Source organism: Elgaria multicarinata, chromosome 3 (assembly GCF_023053635.1).
Source record: "Elgaria multicarinata webbii isolate HBS135686 ecotype San Diego chromosome 3, rElgMul1.1.pri, whole genome shotgun sequence".
Lineage (NCBI taxonomy): Eukaryota > Metazoa > Chordata > Lepidosauria > Squamata > Anguidae > Elgaria > Elgaria multicarinata.
The window spans coordinates 682380-708494 of NC_086173.1; the positions used below are offsets into that span (position 1 = coordinate 682380).

The 26115-nt window shown below is 43.0% G+C and overlaps 1 protein-coding gene across 1 annotated transcript in view; it reads right to left on the reverse strand.

The window, feature by feature from the left end:
- SUPT20H (SPT20 homolog, SAGA complex component) overlaps positions 1–18486 on the reverse strand; it is a 43413-nt gene extending 24927 nt beyond the window's left edge. The window contains exons 1-11 of the mRNA XM_063118988.1: positions 18326–18486; positions 12979–13079; positions 11526–11561; positions 10399–10457; positions 10252–10318; positions 5988–6114; positions 5141–5244; positions 4879–4902; positions 3902–4021; positions 2627–2680; positions 265–404 (exon numbers count right to left, since the gene is read on the reverse strand). Coding sequence (XP_062975058.1) covers positions 265–404; positions 2627–2680; positions 3902–4021; positions 4879–4902; positions 5141–5244; positions 5988–6114; positions 10252–10318; positions 10399–10457; positions 11526–11561; positions 12979–12984 — 737 coding nt within the window. The 5' untranslated portion in view covers positions 12985–13079; positions 18326–18486. The remainder of the gene's footprint in view (positions 1–264; positions 405–2626; positions 2681–3901; positions 4022–4878; positions 4903–5140; positions 5245–5987; positions 6115–10251; positions 10319–10398; positions 10458–11525; positions 11562–12978; positions 13080–18325) is intronic.
- Positions 18487–26115: the final 7629 nt, after the last annotated feature.

The window sequence follows — 26115 nt, forward strand, 5'->3', positions numbered from 1 at the left end:
TGTGATTCTAGAGACTGCTGTGCAATTCATTTTTTAAATGATCACTTGTTTGTCACAACTGTGCTTGACTCCTACCAGACTATTAATGGGTGTGGGTTTTTTAGAAATATGTAGCTAGCATTCTACACCAATGTATGGTTTTTAGAAAAAAACGGCTGAAATAGTATAAAACTGAATTAAATCTAAATATTTTCCTTGTTAAGGCAACCTATTCTGTTTTAAAGATTTTTACAAAGTCCAGTACAGATTGCCACTTTCCAGTACCGTTTCATTGGGCGAGTATTCATTTTCTGCTTGTTATAGAGAATTCTGTTTGTTGTGCAGGTTACAGCGATAGATGGATCCAGACACAGAGGTTCTGCTGTGGCCAGTATAAGCTGGCTTTCTAAGAGCAGTTTGTCTTCCTAAAATACAAATACAGAAGACTCTGAAATGGCAGTAAAACATTAAGGCAATCCTATTCACAATTTTCTCTAAACTCAATAGAACTTATTTCCATGTCAATATGCATAGGATTGGCTGCATGTTGCAAATATTTTTTAATGATTTAATATTTTTTTATTTTTTTAAATAATTCTCTTCAGTGTGATATCTGAGTAATTGATAGCTGAGAATATATACAAGGAAAAGTCATTCTCTGCTTTTAATTTGAGAGAGAGAGGCAGGCAGACAGACTGACCGGGTTTGGATAACACAATAACCAACAGTGGGTTAAATAGTCAACGGTTCTGTGGTCTGTTGGGACTTTTTCAGACTATGGTTAGTTATTCAGCTGAAATAATCAACCAAATAGCCAACACTGTGCAGAGTTGTTTATTTGAACAACCGCTGGTTATCATGTCGTGTGACGGGCTCCATTGACTATTTCATTGCACACAGTGGGTTATTTTCGACGACTAGAGTCCCCTGGCAAGAGCGACCAACGCAGTGGCTGCCACTCTAGTCCAGCCAGCAGGACCGGCAATGGCTGATGGGATACCAGCAGGAGGGCTGGCGGGGAGGGGGAGATGTGTCAAACAAACACACCATTGAGTAATAGTCAACTCAACACTGGCCTTAATCCACACCACGGCTGACTATAATCATGTCGTGTGGGGAGTAGCCCCTTGATAAACAACTGTGGAGTTAACCCAACATCAACTATTGTGTTGTCTGAACACAGTCTGAATGACTAATTTTGAATAGTTTTGGTCAAAAAAAAAATTATCACCCCAGCTGGGTGACAGAAGAGAGGGGCCCAGCAACCAAACAACTGCCCAAAATTGACCCCTCTCTCTAACAGGATATACATTGTAGAATTACTGTGGCTACTGTCAAAACTTAACAGGCCTCATCTAAACTTTTCATTAACAGAGAATCTCTAGGAGGTTCAACATATTTGAAACTGAAAATTTCACATATGAGCATCATGGAAGGAGTACAGCAAGTGTACCAACTATTGTTTCCCAAGCACCGTTGTGAATGCAAATCAGGGGCAGGACTGGACCGGAGTCCGCTTTCCTGCCGCCTACTCCTTCCTGCTGCACCCCCAGGTGTCATTCCGCACCCCCAGCGACTTCTGAGGGTCAAGAGAACTTCCAGAAGAGCATGAAACATGGCATGGGGAAGCTGCAGCTGGAGGGAAGGGAAACTGGAGAGCCTCCACTGCACCACGAACTAATGAATGAGAAGGTGCCTTCCACACATAGGGGGCTTTCTGGATCCTGCCCCATGTTGTTCTCATCAAACAAACATCCAAAACAGCTCTAGCCTTCCAGTGCACGATGCCTTAGCTCTCACTGATGTGGTCAATCTGTGACCATTTCAGACTGCAGGAGGGGGCTCCTCCATACAAAACGTTTCCTGCATACAGAATTCTAGGCGTCAGGAAGAAGGGCCCTAACCCTGGCCTTCTCCCAGATGGGCTTAGTGTTCTATCTGGAGGGATACTTTTTAAAAAAACAAAACACACATATGGAGGAACAGTCAATCACCTGAGCTACTGCACAGCCCAGAGACAGGCTTGCCACTTCAGTGAGAACTAGGCCTGCTAGTTGTGCAGCCCTATGTGCAGGGCCGGCGCCAGGCTATATTGCGCCCTAGGCAGGCGCGTTCTGAAGCCACCCCCTCACTCGCCTGCCGCCCCCGCGCCGCTCCGGCTCCCCCCTCGCTCACACGCTCCGGCTCCCCCCATCGCTCGCCCACCGCCCCCGCTCGCTCGCCCACTCACCGCCCGCTCCCAGCTTTGAAGCCAGGACGCTGGGGTTGGGGGGCGGGGCAGAGGCTTTGAAGCGGCGTGCCCGGAAGTGGCTTCCTGGCGCGCCGTACTGAAGCCTCCGCCTCCAACCCCAGCATCCTGGCTTCGAAGGAGCCAGGACGCTGGGGTTGGGCGGAGGCTGGGGCGGCGGCTTTGGAACAGCACCCCTGGAAGCCGCTCTAGGAGAGCAGCTTCCAGGTACGCTGTTCGGCGCCCTCGTTCGCTTGGCGCTCTAGGCAGCTGCCTGAGTTGCCTCTATGGCAGCACCGGGCCTGCCTATGTGCCACTGAACAAGCTGTTGGAATAGGAAGATCACAATGCACTAGAAATTATTTGAGGGCTGACGTGGAATATCATAAAACTATTGACATGAACTCTTGTTTTTTTTACCTGTGTCCATTTGTGGTTGTCACTTGTAATGGAATGCACATCACAAATCAAGGTCTAGAAAAAGGAGGTAAACATCATCCATCATCATCAAAATGTATACATCTATATAAAATTTATAGAGAGTTGTGTGTCAGCAGCATAATAACAACACACCCAATTCATACAAAAGACTCAGATCGCAAAGCAGAATCTGAAAACGTACATTATGCATGCCTACAGAGGGGCTACTCAGAAGAAATGATACAGAGAACTAGAAGGTGGGTGGACAAAACCAACAGAAGCTCCCTTTTGGCATCTAAATAAAGGAGATCTAACAACAGAATAGTATGTAGCTTAACCCTTTAAAAACATCAATACAACTTTAAGATACTCTATAAATAATTATTGGCATCTAGTGGAAGACATAGTGGGGTGTAAAGAAAAACCTTATATGGCTTATAAAAGAACTAGGAATATAGGCAGTTAGGTAGTCAGGAGGGACACATCAAAACAAACTATTAACTCTGACAGACAACCTCTCTTACCAGGACTAGGATCTCCAATAGGACATTGCAAATACTGTGGTCATTGCAAATACTGCGTACATTGTTTGAAACTACAACATTTTGTGAATCCAACAGATGGGCAAGAATACACACTGAAGGATTTCATAACATGTAATACTAAATTTGTTGTATATGGCATACTTTGTCCCTGTAAGAAACTATATATAGGAAAAACAACAAGGAATCCTAAGATCAGAATAGGAGAACATATTAGCAAAATTAAACGTGAAATTGTGGGAGCACCATTAGTAGAACACTGGAAAGATAAATCTCATAAGGTAAGAGATCTCTCATTTTGGGCAATAGAAACAGTAAAGAAAAAGACTGATAGAATTCTTCTGGAGAGGGAGGCAAGGTGGATTCTCAGGTTAAATACAGTTACTCCCTTCGGCCTTAATGAGTCCCTTAATCTTGCGGTACTGCTTTGAGAAACAGCCGTTTCCATCATTCACTGTGGGTTTAAATACCCGGCGTTCTTTCCTGTAGTTAGCAAAGCATAGGAGACCATGGGTCCATATGAGAATGGACAAAGATTTCGGAGCAGTGAACAATAGAATAAAAGAATAAAAACCATATTAAAAATTACTATTTTTAAAAGAACAAAGTTCTGATAAAACCTGAGCTCTTATAAAACTGCAGACGGTTATTCACGGATATCATACATAAGGGTTGTTTTTTTAAAAAAAAAATAACAGAGTGATGCCTAGTTCTGGAAACAAGAAAAGCTTACCTGCATTGTTGGGCGCAAAAGGATGTGTTTGCTTTGGTATGTTGGAGATTTCAGATTACCAGACTGTCTATAGTCACGTATTTCTGTTATGACGCATCCACAATGGAAAATATTAATCTGCTTAAAAGCAAACAAAAATATTTATCATGAGGTCATTATGAATTGCCTGTGTATGTGAAAGCTTTTCAACACTTCAGCATTGATACCCTAAGAATTAAAGAGATGTTTATTTTTCTATGGACACTTGCTATATTTTTATTCTGTTCATGTTTCCTCTAAATAGGCAGTTTCCAAATAATGTGGAATCTGATGCTTTGTTCCTAAGGATTGGAATATTTTTTTCAAGACCTGCTCATAAGTTTTCAAAATTACTAACCAGACACTAATGCATGTTTAGACAGAAAAAATTTACAACTGCCAGTATACCCCAGTCAGCATAGCACTACTGGCTGGGGCATGCTGGGAGTTGAAGGTCTTTTTTCTGTCTAAGCATGCAGAGATTTATGCCTTAAGACTCATTTCAGACAACGTGCCTAACTACGGTTTGTGCTAACCATAGTTTAGCATCCAAACCATGGTTTGAGTTCCCAAACATGACAGACAAACCATGGTTTACAGCACAATCCTATGTATTTTTATTCACACCTAAGTCCCACTGTGTCCAATGAGGCTTGCTACCAGGTAAACGCAGACAGGAATGTAGCCTTGCAGTTATTCATTTGCTATTGTTTTCTGCCCTCTCATTACTGAGCTTAATGTTCACTTCCATCTCCATGGTGCAGCAGCATCTAGAGTTGGAGTGAAAGCCATATCCATAATTTGCCCGTTCAGGTATCACACCAAAAATAGTGGAAACTGTAGTTTGCTAACTTACTTCAAACCACCATTTTTTAATTCTGTTTTACCAGTCAATCACAAACCATAGCTTGTCAATTCAGACTTTATGCCAAACCAGAGTTAAGCTGCCATAAACATACTTTGGGGTGATGCTTGAACTGAGCCTGTGAAAATAAACAGATAACTACACTGTAATTCAAGTGAGCCATATTAAGGGAATATTTAAGATTCCCCTAACACAATTCAATTTTGTCTATCAACAGTTGTTATCATAATTCTACACAGCGGCTTCTGAGAGAAGACTATGGAGAGATAATTGAACACATAACAGATATATAGTTAGTACTTCTACCACCAGCCAAACAAAGAGACAAACACAAAATGAGAAACACCCTTTCAGACCTGAGATTTTTCTAGGAGATCAACTAAAATAGGGGGTAGCTCTTCTGCATCCAAATATTCAAGTAATTCTCCCTCTTCATAAGGAAGTCGAATGGTTTCCGAATCTAAATTAAAAACAAAGAATATATTTTAGCAAGAATACATCTTTATCTATTTGTTTTCTACATGTGAGTACCACAATTATTCCTGTTGTGGCTGAAAGAAGAAAAACACATTTTGCTTATAAAATCACGATTTTAATATGTTACAAGCCACTTCCTGCCAAGGAGAAGCAGGTTTAAAATGAACAAATAATCTAGAGAAAGGCAGACGTAACTTGCTGCAAGTGTACCACATACAGACATGGAGAGTATGCAGGAGGCCAAAAGATCTTACGGTCTTTTCCAGAATCAGGCTAACAATTTCATTGTTAGCTGAAGAGAACAATCGCGCAAAGGATGGTTTAAAAACCCAGCCACACTAAAGCACTGCTTAGAACAGGAGCAGGCAATGTGATGCCCCTGGGCATCAATGGGTCCCCAAACACTTCCCTTGGTGCCCATCAAGACACCCTCGCCCTTCCAATTAGGATTTAAAATATTTCATATTCTCTTACTGGCAGCTGAGATTGCTTCAAGAAGATGCAGGAGCCTCTACCTGTTGTCATCTTAATTTCCAATGAATGCCTCTGCGCAGTTTACTTGGCCTGTGTGACTAAACTGTGCCCACCCATGGCAGCCATTTTATGGTTTTGCCCAGGACAGTTTCTCAAATTGCCAAAAGTGTACACAGGCCAAAAAGGTTGCCCATCCCTGCCTTAGATCAACATGCAATCAATAGGTTATCAGCTGTTCACCACTAACTTTACCTGAGCCATTCTTTCCTCTGAGCATCAGTGAATATCCTTCATTTCCTGGATACAGGTTCACTACCAGGCACGACAATGTCTCTTGCATAACTAGCTTCTCCAACAAGTTCACATTTCGTCTCAGCTTCTGCTTTAAAACGGGCAGCACTCATGTAAATAATGAATACTGAAGCTAACAGCATTATAGATTATTTTCCATCATTCTTTCACCAAATCTACATTTGTTTCATAATTTACATTTAATTTGACTGAAGTGATAAGACACTCTGAGCTGCCATTTTCAACTGTTACAATTATGAGCCAAACTTCAAGAGTTCATCAAACTATTTTATCGTTTAGATTTAAAAATTACATTACAGTTATTTAGATTTGCTCTCCACTTTTGCTCCAAAACACTACTCCGAGGGCTGCCTCTACTATGTGGATAGAGATAGGGAGACCTTTTTCTCCCTCTCTCAAAATACTAGAACCCAAAGGGGTCATCCCATGAAGCTGAGTGGTGGGAGATTCAGGAGAGACAAAGGAAGGACTTCTTCACACTGCACAAAGTTAAGCTATGGAATTCACTTCCACATGCGACAGCCACCAATTTGGATGGCTTTAAAAGGGGATTGGACAAACTCATGGAGGATAATGGCTACTAGTGCTGATGGCTAAAAGCTAACCCCAGTATCACAGGCAGGTGGGGAACATGGGTGGAGGATGCTGATGCACTCATGTCCTGATTGTGGGTTTCCTGTGGGCAGCTGGTTGGCCACTGTGTGAACAAAGTGCTGGATCGGAATGACCCTTGGTCTGATCCAGCTGGCCCTTATATTCTTCTGGAAACCAGGAGAAGGGCTTTTTCTATAATGGGCCTCTTGTTTCTTTGGAATTCCTTTTCCTGGAAAGCTCGTAACTGGCCAACATTACAGATTCTTTGTAGACAAGGAAAAAATATCTGCTTCAGAAGGCTATTAGTACACAAAGGGGACTTTAATTGATCTTAAGTATTTCATTACACATTTTAATATATATTTTGCATCAAATATCTTAGCCTATGACTATGATTGGATAGATGATTATGTATCTTTCAAACAGCATGTTAAAAATACTAGGGTAGAAATATTTGTATTTATTGAAGGGAGAATTGCAAATTCCGCCCTCTTCTTGGCTTCCTCCTCAATTCTGCTTTGCACTTACCTTAGAAAGACTGGATAAAGAATGGAAGTTAACTAGAGAGATTCATATTATGGGCTGGATCCAGAGTAACAAGCAGAACTCTTATCATGAAAAGGAAGGAGGGGGTTCTAGCTTCTTCCTCCCCCACTACAGCTCCCTGAAAAGCCACTCCTGAGGGTCAAGAGACCGCACTGGAACAACACGGGGACACACAGGTATATTGCAGCAGGACTGATAAACTAAAGGAATGCTTTTCTACTCATGCAAGACATCTCTGTATCCAAGCCAATAATTAAAGTTCCATGTGAATAAAACCAGAGTCAAAGATTTGTCTCTCCTTTGCAATATTTACAAATGTGAGGACAGCTCACTGAGTACTGGGAAAGAATGCACTGAAGGATTTCAAATTGCCAAGGGACAGCAAACTGAACATACCCCTATGAAGAAGTGGCACAAAGGACTAATACTAGCTTACATGTAATAACAAATGGATTTTATTCAATCTTAAAGTAATATCTTATTTGGAACATGATGTTTCGTTTGGGGCATCAAGATTCAAGAAACAATTAACAGAGTGAAGAGGATTCAGAGAGGTATGATACAACTATATGATAAATTATATGAGGAGGTTTTTTTTAAAAAAAATATTATTGGTTGTATCCAGGGCCTGCATTCCAAAATGGGGTTAGGGTCCTTCCACGAGAGGGAGGGCTATGTTCATGGGAAGTCCCTCCACCTGATTTTTGGGGATACCCACTCTCAGCCCATTCGGCAGGGTCTCCTAATTTTTCTTTACATTCAGGGGGCTTGGAGGGGCTGAACTGAGAAAGAGGGGGTGGGGAAGTCCATTCTGCCAAAGCAGTTGATCCAACTTAAATCTTAATCAAACCCTAAATGTGTATCCCAGTACCTGGGTGGTATCCTATCCAAACCTGCTTAGCTTGAGCAAGATTGCTGTATCTTCATTTATGTGAATGTTCTTAAGATCTATAGACATTTCAAAAAACCTTTTAAATCTCTCAAAATAATTTGATTCAATGGATTTCATGAGTTAATAAACAGTCCACTGAATTTCCCAACATGTGAAAAAGAGGCTTTGGACTGTATTCACTACACTGCATTTTCATGGAATCTTGCCCTTTCCAGAACGATGGACCCTTGATCACGTCACACAGGAGCTTCTCCATTTCCTTCTTATTAGTAACTCCTGAATACTTCCAGTTCTAAAATGTCCTGTTAAAAATTTGAGATCTTATCTCACTATGTACTGAACAGGTGCCTGGCTCTGACAAGACTGAGATGCTGCTAGTGGGTGGTTCTTCTGGCTGGATGGTGGGTGTTCAACATGTTCTGGATGGGGTTGCGCTCCCCCTGAAGGAGCAGGTTCGTAGCTTGGGGGTTCTCCTAGAACCATCTCTGTCACTTGACGCTCAGGTGGCCTCGGTGGCACGGAGTGCCTTCTAACAACTCCATTTGGTGGCCCAGCTATGCCCGTATCTGGACAGAGATAAGCTAGCTTCAGTCGTCCATGCTCTGGTAACCTCCAAATTAGATTACTGCAATGCCCTCTATGTGGGGCAGCCTTTGAAGACGGTTCAGAAGCTGCAGCTTGTGCAAAATGCATTGGCCAGATTGATAACTGGAACCAGAAGGTTCGAACGCATGCACTGGCTGCCTATACGTTTCCGAGCCCAATTCAAGGTGCTGGTTTTAACCTATAAAGCCTTACATGGCTTGGGACCACAATACCTGATGGAACACTTCTCCCAACATGAACCTAGCCGTACGCTACCCTCAACATCTAAGGTCCTCCTCCGAGTGCCTACTCCGTGGGAAGCTTGGAGGATGGCAACAAGGGAGAGGGCCTTTTCAGTGGTGGCCCCCCAATTATGGAATGATCCCCACGATGAGGTTCGCCTGGCGCCAACGTTGTTATCTTTTCGGCGCCAGGTCAAGACCTTTCTCTTCTCCCAGGCATTTAACAACATATGCTAAGTTAGTTTGTTTTTTAATGAACCCCAGAACTGTTGTTGTTTAAATGGATACTGTTGTTTTATACTGGTTTTTTTATATATTTTTGACGGTTTTAAATTTTGTATACTTTTTAACGTTCAGTTTTTAACTTTTGTAAACTGCCCAGAGAGCTTCGGCTACAGGGTGGTATATAAATTTAATAAATAAATAAATGATAATGGCTTTCCCTATCATCTTCTATAGGGATAAAATATTTAGTACTGCTACGGCAGTAGAAATTATTAAATTCTAACTGCCATCAAACCAGGTAGGAAGAACTGAATGGTAGGAGCAGTCCTGACCTCTGCACCCAGTGCTCTTTGCTTCTGGCAAGGGGCTGCTCTTTGGCCTACCCACCACCAAGGTTGACATGGGAGGAGAGCAACTCCATCAAGTTCCCTCCTCTGAAGATCCTAACTCCCGTAAAGACAGCTATGTGATGGAAGCACATCTCCTGACTTATGTGTTATCTCCCCCAGATTTTGCTTTCAAAGAGGGGTTGCTCTTTGCCTCACTGCTAAGGCCATGTCAGACAGAACCTGTGTATACATCAGGCATTGACTGAGAACACCTGTTATTTGTTTCAGGGTGGAAGATCTGTATGTGGCAGACCACCCCTGCTAAGACTGTAAACTTCATTGAAATAAATGTTTTAAACCACCTTGTACTATATAAACTATTTGGAGATGATGATGATGATGATGATTTGGAAAAGCAGTATATAAATATTCTAAATAAATAAATGTTTGAGCCAAGCCACTTCTCAATCCTACCTCCACAGGAAACTGAACAGGAACTACAGCTGGATTCATCAGTCCCCTGAGGTTATTATTATTATTATTATTATTATTATTATTATTTATTTATATAGCGCCATCAATGTACATGGTGCTGTACAGAGTAAAACAGTAAATAGCAAGACTCTGCCGCATAGGCTTACATTCTAATGAAATCATAGTAAAACAATAAGGAGGGGAAGAGAATGCAAACAGGCACAGGGTAGGGTAAACAGGCACAGGGTAGGTTGACACAATGTAGAACACTAGTTTGAGAGCATAGAGGAGATGTTTGGTAAATAGATTCCACTTACCTTTATTTCAGGCTCTTTATCACATTCTTCTAGATACAGTTCATATAATTTTTGAAATACTGATTTTCTAAAAATTGAAACAAAACAGAACTATTGAGTAACAATTCCATCAGTTAAAATAGTCAAGAAGCATTAAATACTTCTTACCTTCCACTGGATAAATATTTTCGTTTCGGAGGCCTCTGACGTGCACTTTCAATGATATACTGGGGGAGGAGAAAACAACCACAATTGTGCAGGCAGCTTTAACAGACATAACAGCTTTGTTAAAATGGTAGAAGTATACATTAAATTAAAGACTGAGTGAGTTAGGGTGCAAAGACCCCAAACTCAGAGGCTTATGATCATCCAATGCAGGATGAAAGGAGCGGTGGAGGTGATCGCCTCCCTGTCCTGCCGGCCCTGCATTTTTCACTAGATGGGCTTTTTTGCCCATCTAGCTGGGGATGAAAGGAGGCTGGAAAGTAGAGATGTAAAATTTCTGGAAATTTTGAAGCCATGGGGGGGGGTGAGGGACACCCTTTTTTCTGCTTTTTTTAGGGGGAAATGGAAATTTTCAGAAAAATTTTCAGAAAAATGCAATATTAGAAGTTTTTAAAGATTGAAAGTAATTTTGTTACTTTAGGAACATAAAATGTAATTATGTACAAGTTGGTTTGGCATAAAATTATTACATTTGTTATATTAAAAGCACAGTGTATTCAAACAATTATTACGAATTGAATTTGCTTTTTTAAATTTTTACCTTTTTTTGGTACCAAATGGAGCTAGAAGCTCCTGAAATGTAAGGAACCTCTTTGGTTTTGCCAGTTTATGAGGAGCAGGCAAAAAACAATTAAAAACACACACACACACCAGAAGAAACCATCAACGTTAGTAACAAAGAACATTATATACGTCTCCACTAGTCCTCCACAGTGTCAAGCTGACATAAAACACCTATGCCCATAAAAAGAACAGAGAAAAAAAAAGGGGGGGGGACCAAGACTCAATGAAATATGCAGGAAATTCAACCAGACTCGTTTCCTGAGCGATAGCTATCGCCATCCGTTTCAGTCTCTGCTTCAATGGCAGTGCTGCCCCCTAGAGGCAGAAATGCATCTTGCTCTTGCATTTGAGACTTGCTTGTCCTCGGTGCACAGAAATTGTAATAATCTGTTACTGTACATAGTTTTAGAACTTCTTTGGAGAAGTAAATATATAGCAACAGCATCTTCCATTGACAGAAGTATAATCTTAAAATGTATGTATAATCTAGACTATCTACTACTTACCTCAGCACGATCCAGTGCAAGTTCTAAAGCTTGTTGCTGCAAAAACAATAAAAACAAATGCATTATTTAATATTCTAAGGCCGCAATCTTTAGCATAGTACCTGGAAGTAAATCCAATTGAAAATAATTAGACATTTGAATAAGCAGAGTTAGGAAGAAAGTATAATCAATACATTATCAACAATAATATATTATTGATGCAAGTGATTTAAGCACATTCTACATTGTGGTTTGAGATAATAGCAGCTACATTAAAGCAGAAGGAAAACTGAAATGTTTAACAGGCAGTATCTGTGCTGTGGTCTGATGTACATATAGGCTCTGATGAGACGTAACATGGGGAAAGGTGGTTAGGCTAACCATGGTGCGCAGTTTGCAATAACCCCAGCAAGCGCTCCTGCCACACATGCAGTAACCACTGTCCACCCTAACCACCCTTTCTGAGTGTGGGTAGCTTCTCCTTGCACTTCTGTGGGGGGTGGGAAGAGCCACTCTTCTGTAACTGCTTGGAAAACCATAGGAAAGGGGTTTTGTGCCTCTTGGCTGTGGGCTAGGGATGTTTCCCCTTTATGAGGCGCCCATACTTGTTTGTGCCTGGGAACGCAGAGCGCTCAACATCGCTGTGCTGAGAAAAGTGTTGTGGGATCAGAAACATCTTTGGTCCCGCTGGGGACGTTGCAGGCACCTGCTCAGCTTGCCAGACCCTGGCCCACAACCCCTTGCCACGTGAGCTGCTGGATGGCTTGGCAAGCACTCGGGGAGCGCTGCGCAGCCGCCCGTCTCCTTAGTGAGCAGCCATTACGCATAAAAAGAGCAACTTGTTCTTCTGTGTAAAAGATCTTTTACAGAAATTGGCAGCCATATAGCCGCCATTTATGCAATATCATTCACGCTTCTAATGGCAACTCTATGGCGGTGCTTGGTTAACAACCTGGGGTGGCGGCGGCTGACAACACACTAAGCCATGGTTAGGGCTGCTAACCCCTTTGCAGCACGTGGTTAGTGAGGGTGGTTAATCCATGGGTATTTATTTATTTATTGCATTTCTATACCGCCCAATAGCTGAAGCTTCTAATTATAGCCACCATAATTAGGGGAAATGCACTACATACGACATGCTAAGGCATCAAGGTTAGCTCAAAACGCTTAACCATCATGGCTCAGTGTGTTGTCTGAACAGGCCCATATGGATGAGCATAAGCACATGGTCAATGTGCTTCCTCTGCATATTAACAGCAAATTCCTGTGACATACCTTAGCAGTTAAACATTATGTCAGATGACCTGTTTAACATAATAGATGAAGAACATTACATTTGAACCAGCCCTATAGCTCCATGTGGTGAAGCTAACTATAAAGAATGAAAACAGCAGATCAGCTAATATTTTCCTCTATCCATGTAGTCATTTAAAAAAAAAAAACAATTTGGCAATATAACAGGGTAAAATCTTACCATCATGGCCGAAGCTTAAGGACCAGGGAAAGTCAATGAATTTTGTAGATTGTAGCACAGAGAGCAGAGCGTCAGTTTTTAATGTCCATGTTTAAGGTACTCTAAGTTGGTAGGAGAAGGAAAAATATTTTATCACATAAAGGAAATAAAGCATTCTACTGAAACTTGATTTTTCTCTTCTAAGTACTGAATGACCTGGTTCACACAACATGTCAAGCCATTGTAGCTTAATTTACCCACAGGGGTTGCCATGTTGTGCCAGGCACCCATGGGCACCATCTTTGCATGGCATCTATGAGTACCCGGCTTGCTGTGGCTTGTCATGTCATGTGAAACCAGGCAGCAGGAGTTGTTTGAGGGTTAGACAACCCTTTTACAACCTTTAAAAAAGCCATAGGTTATTTGAGGTTAGTCTTAACCCTCAAACAACACCTGCCACCTGGATTTGCATGACATGGCAAGTGGGTGGCTCACAGCAAACTGGGTGCCTATGGGCACCCAACATTCTGAGACAACCCCGGCAAGTAAATTAAGCCAAGGTGGGCTAGCATGTCATGCAAACTGGATCAACATTTTTTACAAGTATGAAGGACAAGGACATTCAATAGCTTCTAACAAAAATAAAGCACATTGGGAATGTATTTCCTTCAGATTTAATATAAGATTTTTTAGGATGTTTTTAACCATGTATATTATGTTTTAATTCAGTTTTATGTATTTTATTGTTTACTGTTGTTCCCCGCCTCGACCAAAATGGAGAGGCGGGTAAGAAATAAATTTATTATTATTATTATAAAGGTGTTCACTAACATACATAACAGTTAAAATTTATTTTAGCAGCATGTTCAAATTTAGCCCTAATTCACATTACTGTAGGTTTGGAAGTACCCATCACAAGCAGATTGTGATACAACTCTATTGTATCTGTTACAAAATCTCTATACTCCTAAGACTCTTATGACCAATACTACTTGGCTTTTTGAGCACTGTGGTCAGTCTTTAGGAACTGAACATTAGGACACTCTTTGGTGTCTTTCAGAGCTAGAATTCTGATCTTGAGCCCTTTAGAATAAGCAGCCTTTTAAAGCTTATGATTTCACTGGTTAAAACAAGATTCTGTCAATAACCAGACAAATTATTTTAAAGCATTAACCTTATGAGAACAAAGGAGATAATCATCAGAATTCTGATACAAATAAATTACGTAACTGTTAGTTCAACATCACCTAATTAACTTAATGGTGAGTGAGGATTTGAACCTGGATACCATGGTCCTTGTCCAACACTCACCTACAGGGTCAGGGATGCACAACCTTTTTGGCCCCAAAGGCCAAACTGTGTTTTGATTAATCAAAAATAATAATAATAATTTCTAAACAAAATGTACAGTTCTGAGGTCTACAAAAGAAATCAATGAACCCTCAATATAACAAGAAAACTCAAGACAGGCGTGCATTTGATATGTATAAAAAGTAGATACATACAAAACAGGACTAGTTGTAACAGATAGAAGAACAAAGTCTCAAATAATCAATGCACCAATCGCAGCCTTCCTCAACCTGGGGCGCTCCAGATGTGTTGGACTGCATCTCCCAGAATGCCCCAGCCGGGGCATTCTGGGAGTTGTAGTCCAACACATCTGGAGCACCCCAGGTTGAGGAAGGCTGGACCAATGTAACTAAAAAACTCAGCCAGGTGTGGTAACAATATGGTTAATTGCAAACAAAAAACAATGCCGCTGTGTAGCAAGAATGTAGATATGACAATACTACAAAGGCAGTCAAAATATAGGATAGGCAATTAGTAAATTTGGGTGTGCTATGGTGCAATACCTTCTATGGAAAAATAAGTGTAATGTAGGGTGACCCTATGAAAAGGAGGACAGGGCTCCTGTATCTTTAACAGTTGCATAGAAAAGGGAATTTCAGCAGGTGTCATTTGTATACATGGAGAACCTGGTGAAATTCCCTCTTCATCACAACAGTTAAAGCTGCAGGAGCTATACTAGAGTGACCAGATTTAAAGGAGGGCAGGGCACCTGCAGATTTAACTGTTGTGCTGAAGAGGAAATTTCCCCATATATACAAATGACACCTGCTGAAATTCCCTTTTCAATACAACTGTTAAAGATACAGGAGCCCTGTCCTCCTTTCCATAGGGTCACCATATGTCATGTATAATATTACAATTTGAAAACACCTCTTAATATTAACAATGCTAAAAAATATTCTTACAAAAGTGAATATGCACTCGTACAAAAAAAGATATTCAGTCTGTTTTGAGATGCTATCAAGCTTTGTACAGAAACGATGGGAAGAGGATGAGGAAGGGGTTCATACCTCCCCTGGCAGGCCTTGTAATCCCCTGTGCTAGAGACCCCCATGCCTCACCCCGCCTCTCCTCTCCTGGTATTTTGAAGCCCCTGTCATTGCCTTCGCTGTGAGAGCGAAACGAAACCTCCGCGTTCAAAGGCTCCGGACCCAAAATTACCGGGCTCCAGGGACAGTCGCTGATGGGCTCGGCCACGATCACGGGTGGAGAAGATGCTGGATGATGATGATTATTATTATTATATTTATTTGTATCCCGCCTTTTGCCCAATGCTGGGCCTCAAAGCGGCCTTACAAAGTTTAAAATATACATGGGGGGGCGGGGAACAAAACCATAAACAATTAAAATACACAACAAAATTGTAAGATATTAACGTAGATGGAGGGCTGGGTTATTCTCCAAAGGCCTGCTGGAACAAAAACGTTTTAGCCTGCTTCCGAAAGCCCATCAAGGAGGGAACCAGCCTAGAGAGTTCCAGAGCACCGAGAAGGCCCTCTTATTATTATTATTATTATTATTTATTTATATAGCACCATCGATGTACATGGTGCTGTACAGATAACACAGTAAATAGCAAGACCCTGCCGCATAGGCTTACAATCTAATAAAGTTGTAGTAAACAATAAGAAGGGAAAGAGAATGCAAACAGGCACAGGGAAGTGTGAACAGGCACCGGGAAGGGTGAAGCTAACAGTATAGAGTCAGAACAAACTCAAAGTTTAAAAGCTATAGGGAAAAGAAAAGTTTTTAGCTGTGTTTTAAAAGCTGTGATTGAGTTGGTAGTTCTCAGGTGTTCTGGAAGAGCATTCCAGGCATGAGGGGCAGCAGAGGAAAATGGACGAAGCCGAGCAAGGGAAGTAGAGACCCTTGGGCAGGCAAGAAGCATGGCATCAGAGGAGCGAAGAGCACGAGCGGGGCAATAGTGTGAGATGAGAGAGGAGAGATAGGCAGGAGCTAGACCGTGAAGAGCTTTGAAGGTCAACAGGAGAAGTTTATATTGGATTCTGGAATGAATTGGGAGCCAATGAAGAGATTTCAGAAGCGGAGTGACATGGTCAGAGCGGCGGGCCAGGAAGATGATCTTAGCGGCAGAGTGGTGGACAGAGACCAGCGGACTGATGTGAGACGAGGGGAGGCCAGAGAGGAGGAGGTTGCAGTAGTCCAACCGAGAGATAACCAGTGCGTGAACGAGAGTCTTGGCAGAAGAGACAGACAAAAATGGTCGAATCCTGGCAATATTATACAGGAAGAAACGACAAGATTTAGCTACTGCCTCGATATGAGGAATAAAGGAGAGCGAGGAATCAAATATAAAGCCAAGGCTACAAGTTTCCTTGACCGGAGTAAGCGTGACATCGTTGACAGTAAGAGAGAATGAGAGGTGAGGAGAAGGTTTAGGAGGGAAAACAAGCAGTTCAGTTTTTGCCATGTTAAGCTTCAAGCGACGATGAAGCAGCCAAGCTGAGATATCTGAAAGACATGCCGAGATACGATCGTGAACATCAGGAGAAAGTTCCGGAGATGAGAGGTATAGTTGTGTGTCATCGGCATACAGGTGATATTGGAGGCCATGAGATTGAATAAGTTTACCCAAGGGCAGCATGTATAGAGAAAACAGCAGCGGGCCAAGCACCGAGCCTTGCGGAACCCCTACTGAAAGGGGAAAGGAGGAGGACGAGCTGCCGTTAGCCGACACGCTGAAAGAGCGACCCTCTAGATAGGAGGCAAACCAGTTATAGACAGAGCCACAGAGTCCAAGGTCATGGAGGGAATCTCTCCCACGTTCCCACCAAGCGTGCCTGTGAAGAAGGTGGGACTGAAAGAAGGGCTTCTCCAGAAGATCTCAAAGCATGGGCAGGCTCATAAGGGAGAATACTTTCTTTCAAATAACCTGGACCTGAACCATATAGAGCTTTATAGGTCACAACCAGCACTTTGAATTTAAAATAGGCTGACCCTATGGAAAGGAGGACAGGGCTCCTGTATCTTTAACAGTTGTATTGAAAAGGGGATTTCAGCAGGTGTCATTTGTTTGTATAATTGGAGAACCTGGTGAAATTCCCTCTTCATCACACCACTTAAAGCTGCAGGAGCCCTGCCCTCTTTTAAATCTGGTCACTCTAGTATAGCTCCTGCAGCTTTAACTGGTGTGATGAGGGAATTTCACCAGGTGTCATACAAATGACACCTGCTGAAATTCCCTTTTCTATGCAACTGTTAAAGATACAGGAGCCCTGTCCTCCTTTTCATAGGGTCACCCTAAAATATACATGGGGGGGGGGGAAACAAAACCATAAACAATTAAAAAAATACACAACAAAATTATAAGTCATTAACATAGATGGAGGGCTGGATTATTCTCCAAAGGCCTGCTGGAAGCCCATCCAGGAGGGAGCCAGCCTAGAGAGTTCCAGAGCACCGGAGCCACCACCGAGAAGGCCCTGTCTCCCAGGTCCCCACCCAGCGCGCCTGTGAAGAAGGTGGGACTGAAAGAAGGGCTCCTCCAGAAGATCTCAAAGCACGGGCAGGCCCATAAGGGAGAAGACGGTCTTTCAGATAAGACTAGGCGCAGCTTTGGGTGGGATCGGGGCCGGTCTCCTGCTCTGCACCTCACGGCCAAGCCAAGAGCTTCCTCTCTTGGGCGGCACAGAAATGCAATAAATAGACGGAATCTGGACTTCATGCACACCCGACGCTGAAGGGAAGCTGGTTGGGCTGGTTCCAGTTATCCCTTCATGGCTGAAAGCCACTCTATACATGCTCAGGAACACACGCTCCAGCTCACACACCTACCGGTAGTATTAAAAGTTCACGATGTTTGGGTGTTGTTGTTGTTTTGTTTTAAATGAGGCTGAGGGGGGAGGGGAGTTTGGGCAGAATATCCCGCTTGTTCTCGCACGCCTCTTTTAAAGCAACCCCCGCAACCACCGGCGTGCTGGCTCCCTCCTCATCCTTTAAAACTACACCCGCCCGCCCCCCATCTCCCCAACCCCCTCCCCGGCGGAAGCCTTCTTACCCTTCCCCACAGGCCTCAAGCCGGGGCCTCGCGTAAGACCCGCCGCCGGGGAAACCGACGCCTCTCTGCCCAGGGAACGCTCCCGCGTCACGAAGAGCGCGAACCAATGAGCCGCCGCCGCCTTCTTCTTCTTCCGCCAAGCGCCGGCCGAGAGGCCTCCTCGGGCTTTCTGCAACTTTCTCCAGCGGCTACCGGCGGCCGCTGCGCAACCTACGTAGCGACCCGGTGGGCGGAGTGAAGCGGCCGCCTGGGCCTCCGTCCTGCTGACAGGCGAAGCTACGCCAACGCCTTAAGAGAGGGGGGGGGGGGGCGCAGAGTGGGGGGGGGGGGCGCTCCGGAGGGCGGGGGTTGTCGGGAAATTTTCGCTATGGGTGTTTTCAGACATTCACTGGGAAGGTAAAAACATCCCCCCCCTCCCTAATTTTTTGAGCAAACACTGGAGAAATGGTAATAGGGTGGCTTAACGCTTACCTGACGAGGCGCTGTTGAAGGACAGGACAGGTGCTGCGTCCCTTCCTAGGTACAGCACCAGGTACACTGATGGTGCTAAGCACACACATACATTGCTGTTGTTTATTCGTTCAGTCGCTTCCGACTCTTCGTGACTTCATGGACCAGCCCAGGCCAGGGCTTTCTGTCGGCTGTCGCCACCCCCAGCTCCCCCAAGGTCAAGTCTGTCACCTCCAGAATATCATCCCTCCATCTTGCCCTTGGTCGGCCCCTCTTCCTTTTGCCGTCCACTTTCCCTAGCATCAGCCTCTTCTCCAGGGGATCCTGTCTTCTCATTATGTGGCCAAAGTACTTCAGTTTTGCCTTTAATACCATTCCCTCAAGTGAGCAGTCTGGCTTTATTTCCTGGAGTATGGACTGGTTTGATCTTCTTGCAGTCCAAGGCACTCTCAGAACTTTCCTCCAACACCACAGTTCAAAAGCATCTATCTTCCTTCGCTCAGCTTTCCTTATGGTCCAGCTCTCACAGCCATAGGTTACTACGGGGAATACCATTGCTTTAACTATGCGGACCTTTGTTGTCAGTGTGGTGTCTCTGCTCTTAACTATTTTATCAAGATTTGTCATTGCTCTCCTCCCAAGAAGTCAACGTCTTCTGATTTCCTGGCTGCAGTCAGCGTCTGCAGTAATCTTTGCGCCCAGAAATACAAAGTCTGTCACTGCCTCCACATTTCTCCCTCTATTTGCCAGTTATCAATCAAGCTGGTTGCCATAATCTTGGTTTTTTTGAGGTTTAACTGCAACCCAGCTTTTGCACTTTCTTCTTTCACCTTCATCATAAGGCTCCTCAGCTCCACCTCGCTTTCAGCCATCAAAGTGGTGTCATCTGCATATCTGAGATTGTTAATGTTTCTTCCTGCGATTTTAATTCCAGCCTTGGATTCGTCAAGCCCAGCACATCTCATGATGTGTTCTGCATACAAGTTGAATAGGTGAGGTGAGAGTACATACATACATACATACATACATAATAAGGCGTTTAACAAGCCATCCCAAGCCTCCAGTTGCAAAACCCCTCTCGGCATAGAGACTTCCCTCACAGGGGCTTTCCAGAAGAAGGCGGCACTTCGGGAAAGTGCCTCAGGTGTGCCTGAAAGATGGAGGATCTCTTTAAGCAACTCCTAAAATAAAGAAAGGAAACCTCTACAAAATGGCTGCGCCACCCCTCCAGGAGCAACGGGGTGAGGGTGGGCAAAACAGTCCATTGTACCCTCTCTTCTTCTTCATGCATCAGATTTTAGTTGCCATTCTCCGAGCTTCCCTCGGAGGAGGACCTTAGATGTGTAATGTAGTGTACGGGTAGGTTCATGTCGGGAGAGGAGTTCCATAGGTATTGTGGTCCCAAGCTGTGTAAGGCTTTGTAAGTTAAAACCAGCACCTTGAATTGGGCTCGGAAACATACAGGCAGCCAGTGCAAGCGGACCAGAGCAGGTGTTATATGGTCGAACCTTCCGGTTCCCGAAATCAATCTGGCCGCTGCATTTTGCACAAGCTGCAGCTTCCGAACTGTCTTCAAAGGCAGCCCCACGTAGAGTGCATTGCAGTAATCTGATTTGGAGGTTACCAGAGCATGGACAACTGAGGAGGCGCAGGAAACGCTTATCAAATTTGCAGATGACACAAAATTGGGTGGGTTAGCTAATACCCTGGAAGACAGAAACAAACTTCAAAGTGATCTTGATAGGCTGGAGTGCTGGGCTGAAAACAACAGGATGAAATTTAATAGGGATAAATGCCAAGTTCTACATCTAGGAAATAGAAACCAAAGGCACAGTTACAAGATGGGGGATACTTGGCTCAGCAATACTACAAATGAGAAGGATCTTGGAATTGTTGTAGATCACAAGCTGAATATGAGCCAACAGTGTGATGTGACTACAAAAAAATAAAAACAAAAACAAAAAACAAATGCTATTTTGGGCTGCATTAATAGAAGTATAGCTTCCAAATTGTGTGAAGTACTGGTTCCTCTGTATTTGGCCCTGGTTAGGCCTGGTTCAGAGGAGAGCAGCCAGGATGATCAGGGGTCTGGAAACAAAGCCCTATGAGGAGAGACTGAAACAACTGGGTATGTTTAGCCTGGAGAAGAGAAGATTGAGGGGAGACTTGATAGCACTCTTCAAATACTTAAAAGATTATCACACAGAGGAGGGCCAGGATCTCTTCTCGATCCTCCCAGAGTGCAGGACACAGAATAACAGGCTCAAGTTACAGGAAGCCAGATTCCGGCTGGACATCAGGAAAAACTTCCTGACTGTTAGAGCAGTGCGACAATGGAACCAATTGCCTAGGGAGGTTGTGGGCTCTCCCACACTAGAGGCCTTCAAGAGGCAGCTGGACAATCATCTGTCAGGGATGCTTTAGGGTGGATTCCCGCATTGAGCAGGAGGTTGGACTCGATGGCCTTTTAGGCCCCTTCCAACTCTGCTGTTCTATGATTCTATGAAGCTAGGTTATCCCTGTCCAGATAGGGACATAGCTGAGCCACCAACTGAAGTTGTTAGAAGGCACTCTGTGTCAATGAGGTCACCTGAGCCTCAAGGGACAGAGATTGTTCTAGGAGAACCCAAAGCTATTTGATGGCAGTGGAAGATATTTGGCAAGAAAAGCAAGCAAAATTAAAAGCCCTATCATGGAATTTGTATTTTTAAGTGCCACCACACAATGACCCAAGCGCTATAAAACTGTTATAAAGCACTTTAAAGCAGTAGTGTAGATCCGGCCCCAATAATTAATGTAGGATTCACAAAGTCCTGTTCTCTTCTTTTTCACTCAGTAGAGGAGAGTGAAAGCTTATGCTTTTACTTAAAGGCAAATTGCAATTCTGTATGGATTTGGAGAACTGTGGTGCGATCCTGGTTTGTTTATACAGACATACATCACATGCTCGTGATGGGGGAAGGTGGGCCACGCCCAGCAGCTATGATCCCATCATGTGTTTGGTCAGTGTGTGAAGCATCTCCATGCATATAGCAATCTGTATACGTAGTGCCTCCATGTGAGGAGGGACCCTGATTGGCCCAGATCCCTCCACCCCTTCAAATAGAGGCACACTAGGCACATAGGCTGGAATATGTTTAGGGCCACTTCACATGCCAAATTGGGGGTGGGCAGAGATAGCCCCCAGATACAACCCTATTCCCCCATCACTGTGTGAGGGGTGTTCCTAAGCTTACCTTCAGTTATAGTGCTTTTATCCTGATCTGCCACCCTTGAAATAGCAAGGACCTAAAGACACAAAGAACTGTAAGTGCCTAATAGGAAAAGTGGCTAGTGGGGTGAGTGGGGTGGATGTAAGAGACACAGGCACTATAGTTTGGGTAATGTGGTGTGATTGAGTAATTACTGTTCTGCCATTATTTATTTGCCCACTAGAGATCAGGGTTGCACTGCTAAGATTCACAATTTTGGTTTTGTTTGTAAGTGACAATTTTAAAATACATTGTGTAGAGTTATAAAGGAATTTTATTTGGGACATGAGCCAGCTAAATCAGGCCTTTGGACTCTCTAGCCCTGTATGGTGTACTCTGACTGCCAGCGTCTTATGCAGGTGTCCTTCTCACTACTCCTATGTGGGAACTATGTTCCCCTACTCTGTGCCCCTTGTAGCTTGTTGCTGGGCTAATTAAGATCTTCTTTGGAGACACCCATGTGCTTCTTTGGACTTATCCTTCATGTTTTAACTCTCATATTTTCTGGTTGCTTTCATACTAGGAGGTTCATCCCATGTACACTTTTGTTCTGGTTTACCCTCGAATTATCCCATTTTGGTTTTATAGTGCTTATATAGCATATGAAAACTTGTAAACTTACACCTCTGCTGTAGCGTGTTGGAGAGATCTGTTGAGGTTCACTCACACATGTTGTTATCCCCACACACCCAGACCTTTTTTGTACCTGCTCCTACTGTTTATTGGTTGTTTGAAGTGGGGACAACGGCCCCTCGGACAACAGGGATTGAGATTTGCTTCTCTTGTTACTGAACACCAAAGTAGAACATTAGGTAAGACTGCAGTCAACTCTTTCGCATTTTCGAAGTAGAGCCCCTCGGATTACAGTCTTAATTTTTGCAACCTTAAAAAGAAAAGAAAAATGGGGTGGGTGGCTGGGGAGGGGGGAACGAAGTGAGGTAGGAAGTGGCATCTTAACTCCCAGTTTACAGAGGACGAGACTTCAAATGCAGTGCCAGGACCTCCAATGACAGAGAAATTGAGAGGGAAATCACAGTTAGTGAGAGGATTAAACCATCCTTTTCCATGTGGGGGCTCCCAATAAAAACTGGACCCCCATTGTTAAAAAAAAGAAAAGAAAAAGGTGGGGTGATGCAAGATCCCCCCCCATGGAGAACATTTCCATCTCTGCTTCACCCTGTTTGTGTCCCCTGCCATCCCCCACTCAGCTTCACATGCTCAAAGGAATGGAAGTACGATCTGTGCCCTTCCCCCACCAACTCGTTCAAATAAGAACAAGAGCAACACATGTTTTTAGGGAGACGAATCAATAAGGGAAGAGACACACAGCCTGTGTCTGTGATGTTGAGAGGAGCCCCACCCCCATGGAGAGCAAGGAGGGGGGCAAAGTAGAATGGAAAAGGACACACAGACACACACTGATTCAGAAGCAGCCAAAGGACTTCGCTTGAAACTGACAAGACATTTGGGTGAAACTGACCAGACTTGTCTTGCTTTGAAGAGCACTCTCAGGGACCTACTGTACAAGGTGTTCCTTGTTTGCAGTGGAAAATGGCTAAAAACACACACAGATCTAAAGAGTTTCTCCCACCCCCACCTTCTTTTCCTCCCTCGCTGTCCTGTCTGCTTGATTTGTATATATGTGGATGAGGGTTGCTGCTCCTGCTTTTTGCTTGTTCAACTGGGGGATTTTGCGGCTCCTGTTTCCCTGCCAGGAGGGAGCAAGGGAGTTCAGAAGCAGCAGGAGGAAAGGATTTAAATTTGCAAACCCCTTTCCTTCATCAGCAATACCGCCCCTCGAAAACATGCCCACAGTACAGCGCATTGAAAATGATGGATGAAAACACATGAAGTTATCACTGTTATGAAGAATTGCCATGATAAAAATGAATGTTTTGCTGAAAATGTTATTTCTGTTCCAAACAATACCTATTGTAAAAAGGGATGTACCATTCAAGCAATGGCATAGAGGTATTTCTAGATTCATTTGGCAAGGTAAAAAAATCAAGAATAAAAATTAAAATTTTACAAGATGCCAAAGAAAGAGGAGGTTTGGGATTACACGATCTGAAATTGTACTTCTATGCATGTTGCTTGGTGTGGATGAAAGAATGGGTAGTGTTGGAGAACAGACGGCTATTAGAGTTGGAGGGGCATGATATAAGATTTGGGTGGCATGGATATTTGTGGTATGAGAAAGCAAAGGTCAATGTGGACTTTAATAATCATTTTGTCAGAAGGTCTATTTTGAACGTATGGAAGAAATATTATTATTTATTTATTTATTTATTTATTTATTTATTTATTTATATAGCACCATAAATGTACATGGTGCTGTACAGAGTAAAACAATAAAATATAATTCGAGATTATGTCAGAAGATTCCAATGAGGGTGTCGGCTCAAGGAGCTTGTTTCAGAAGAGGACTAACGAGTGGACACAAATGGTTAAAATATAGGGATGTCCTGGAGACAACTCAAGGAGAGACCAAATTAAAAACGAGAGAAGAGTTGGTAAAAGAAGGACATATATGTCAATGGTTTTCATATCTACAGATCCAGGAGAAGTTTAAGAGTGATTTGAGGGGTCAAAGTCATTGTCTGAAGAAGTGTTATGTACCAATGATGAACATCTTATTGGTAAAGTATATAAACTGTTATTAAATCTGGAGGGGAAGAAAGAACAAATGAAGGACTGTATGCTCAGATGGGAAAACAATGTGGGGCATAAGATTCCAATTGAATTATGGAAAAATATGTGGACAAAAGGTTTAAAGTACACATTAAGTACCAGACTAAAGGGAAAAAAATATAAGATGTTGTATAGATGGTATATGTCTCCATCAAAGTTAGCAAAAATGTATCATGGTTGTTTGGGGGACTGTTGGAAATGTGAAGAACAAGAAGGAACGTTTTATCATATGTGGTGGTCTTGTAAAAGAGCAAAAGCATACTGGGTTAAAATACATGTATTAATGCAATTTAAAAAAAAGATAAACATAGAAATGAAACCAGGATTGTTTTTGCTTGGACTCGGGGATGATCAATTTAAAGAAAAAGGATTGTTATTTCAACATATGGTGACAGTAGCAAGACTACTATATGCACAATATTGGGGGAAAAAACCCAAGTACCAACAATGGAAGAATGGCTCCTCAAGGTGATGGAATTGGTGGAGATGGTGAAATTAACGGCACTAGTACATGAAAGAACAATAGCTTGGACTGGAAACCTTTTATTGAGTATATACAAGAACAGCAAAAGGATGATTTATTTGTTTGTGGGTTCTATATATAACTTGTACCTTTGCCTTTGATATATATACATTAGCTTGTTGTTATGAAATTCGTACCTGGCAATCTAGAAATAACAGATGTTTGTCGTCTGACATGAAGATCGCTTTAAATGAAATATAGCCTTAGGTATTGTGTTTATTTTAGTAGATGTATGCATGGTGTAGTAGTTTGTATAGTTTGTAGTGTTGTTATTTTTTTGGTACCTTTCCTTATGTGTCTGCTTTTTGTGGAAAATAAATAAAAGTATTAATTGGGGGGAAAAACATGTTGAAATTTGAGCGGTGTTTTCTCATGCCCGGAAGAACCAGACTTTCCCTGCACCAAAATATTTCACTATAAGGGGGGGAAGAACCGCAATCACAGCAGGACGTAGTCAACGTCATCCGAGTCCTCATTCAAAACAACTGGAGAGCACCAGGTTGGGGGCGTTTCCCTGAACAGGTTGTGGGCTCTCCCACACTAGAGGCATTCAAGAGGCAGCTGGACAACCATCTGTCAAGTATGCTTTAGGGTGGATTCCTGCATTGAGCGGGGGGTTGGACTTCCAGCTCTACTACTCTATGATTCTATGAACAGTTCCATTTCATTTTTTGTTTTAATTTTAAAAACAACAAACATGTTTCTTGTCAGAATGTAGTTAAAAATACCCTTTTCTGATATACTTTTACTCTTTATTGACTCACATTTCATTCAGTGACAAATGACGCCTTGCATGTATGAAGAAAGAGCCATAACAGATCAACCACCACAGATGTTATATCACCTGACATAACCTCACGCAGAACACTTTTGGA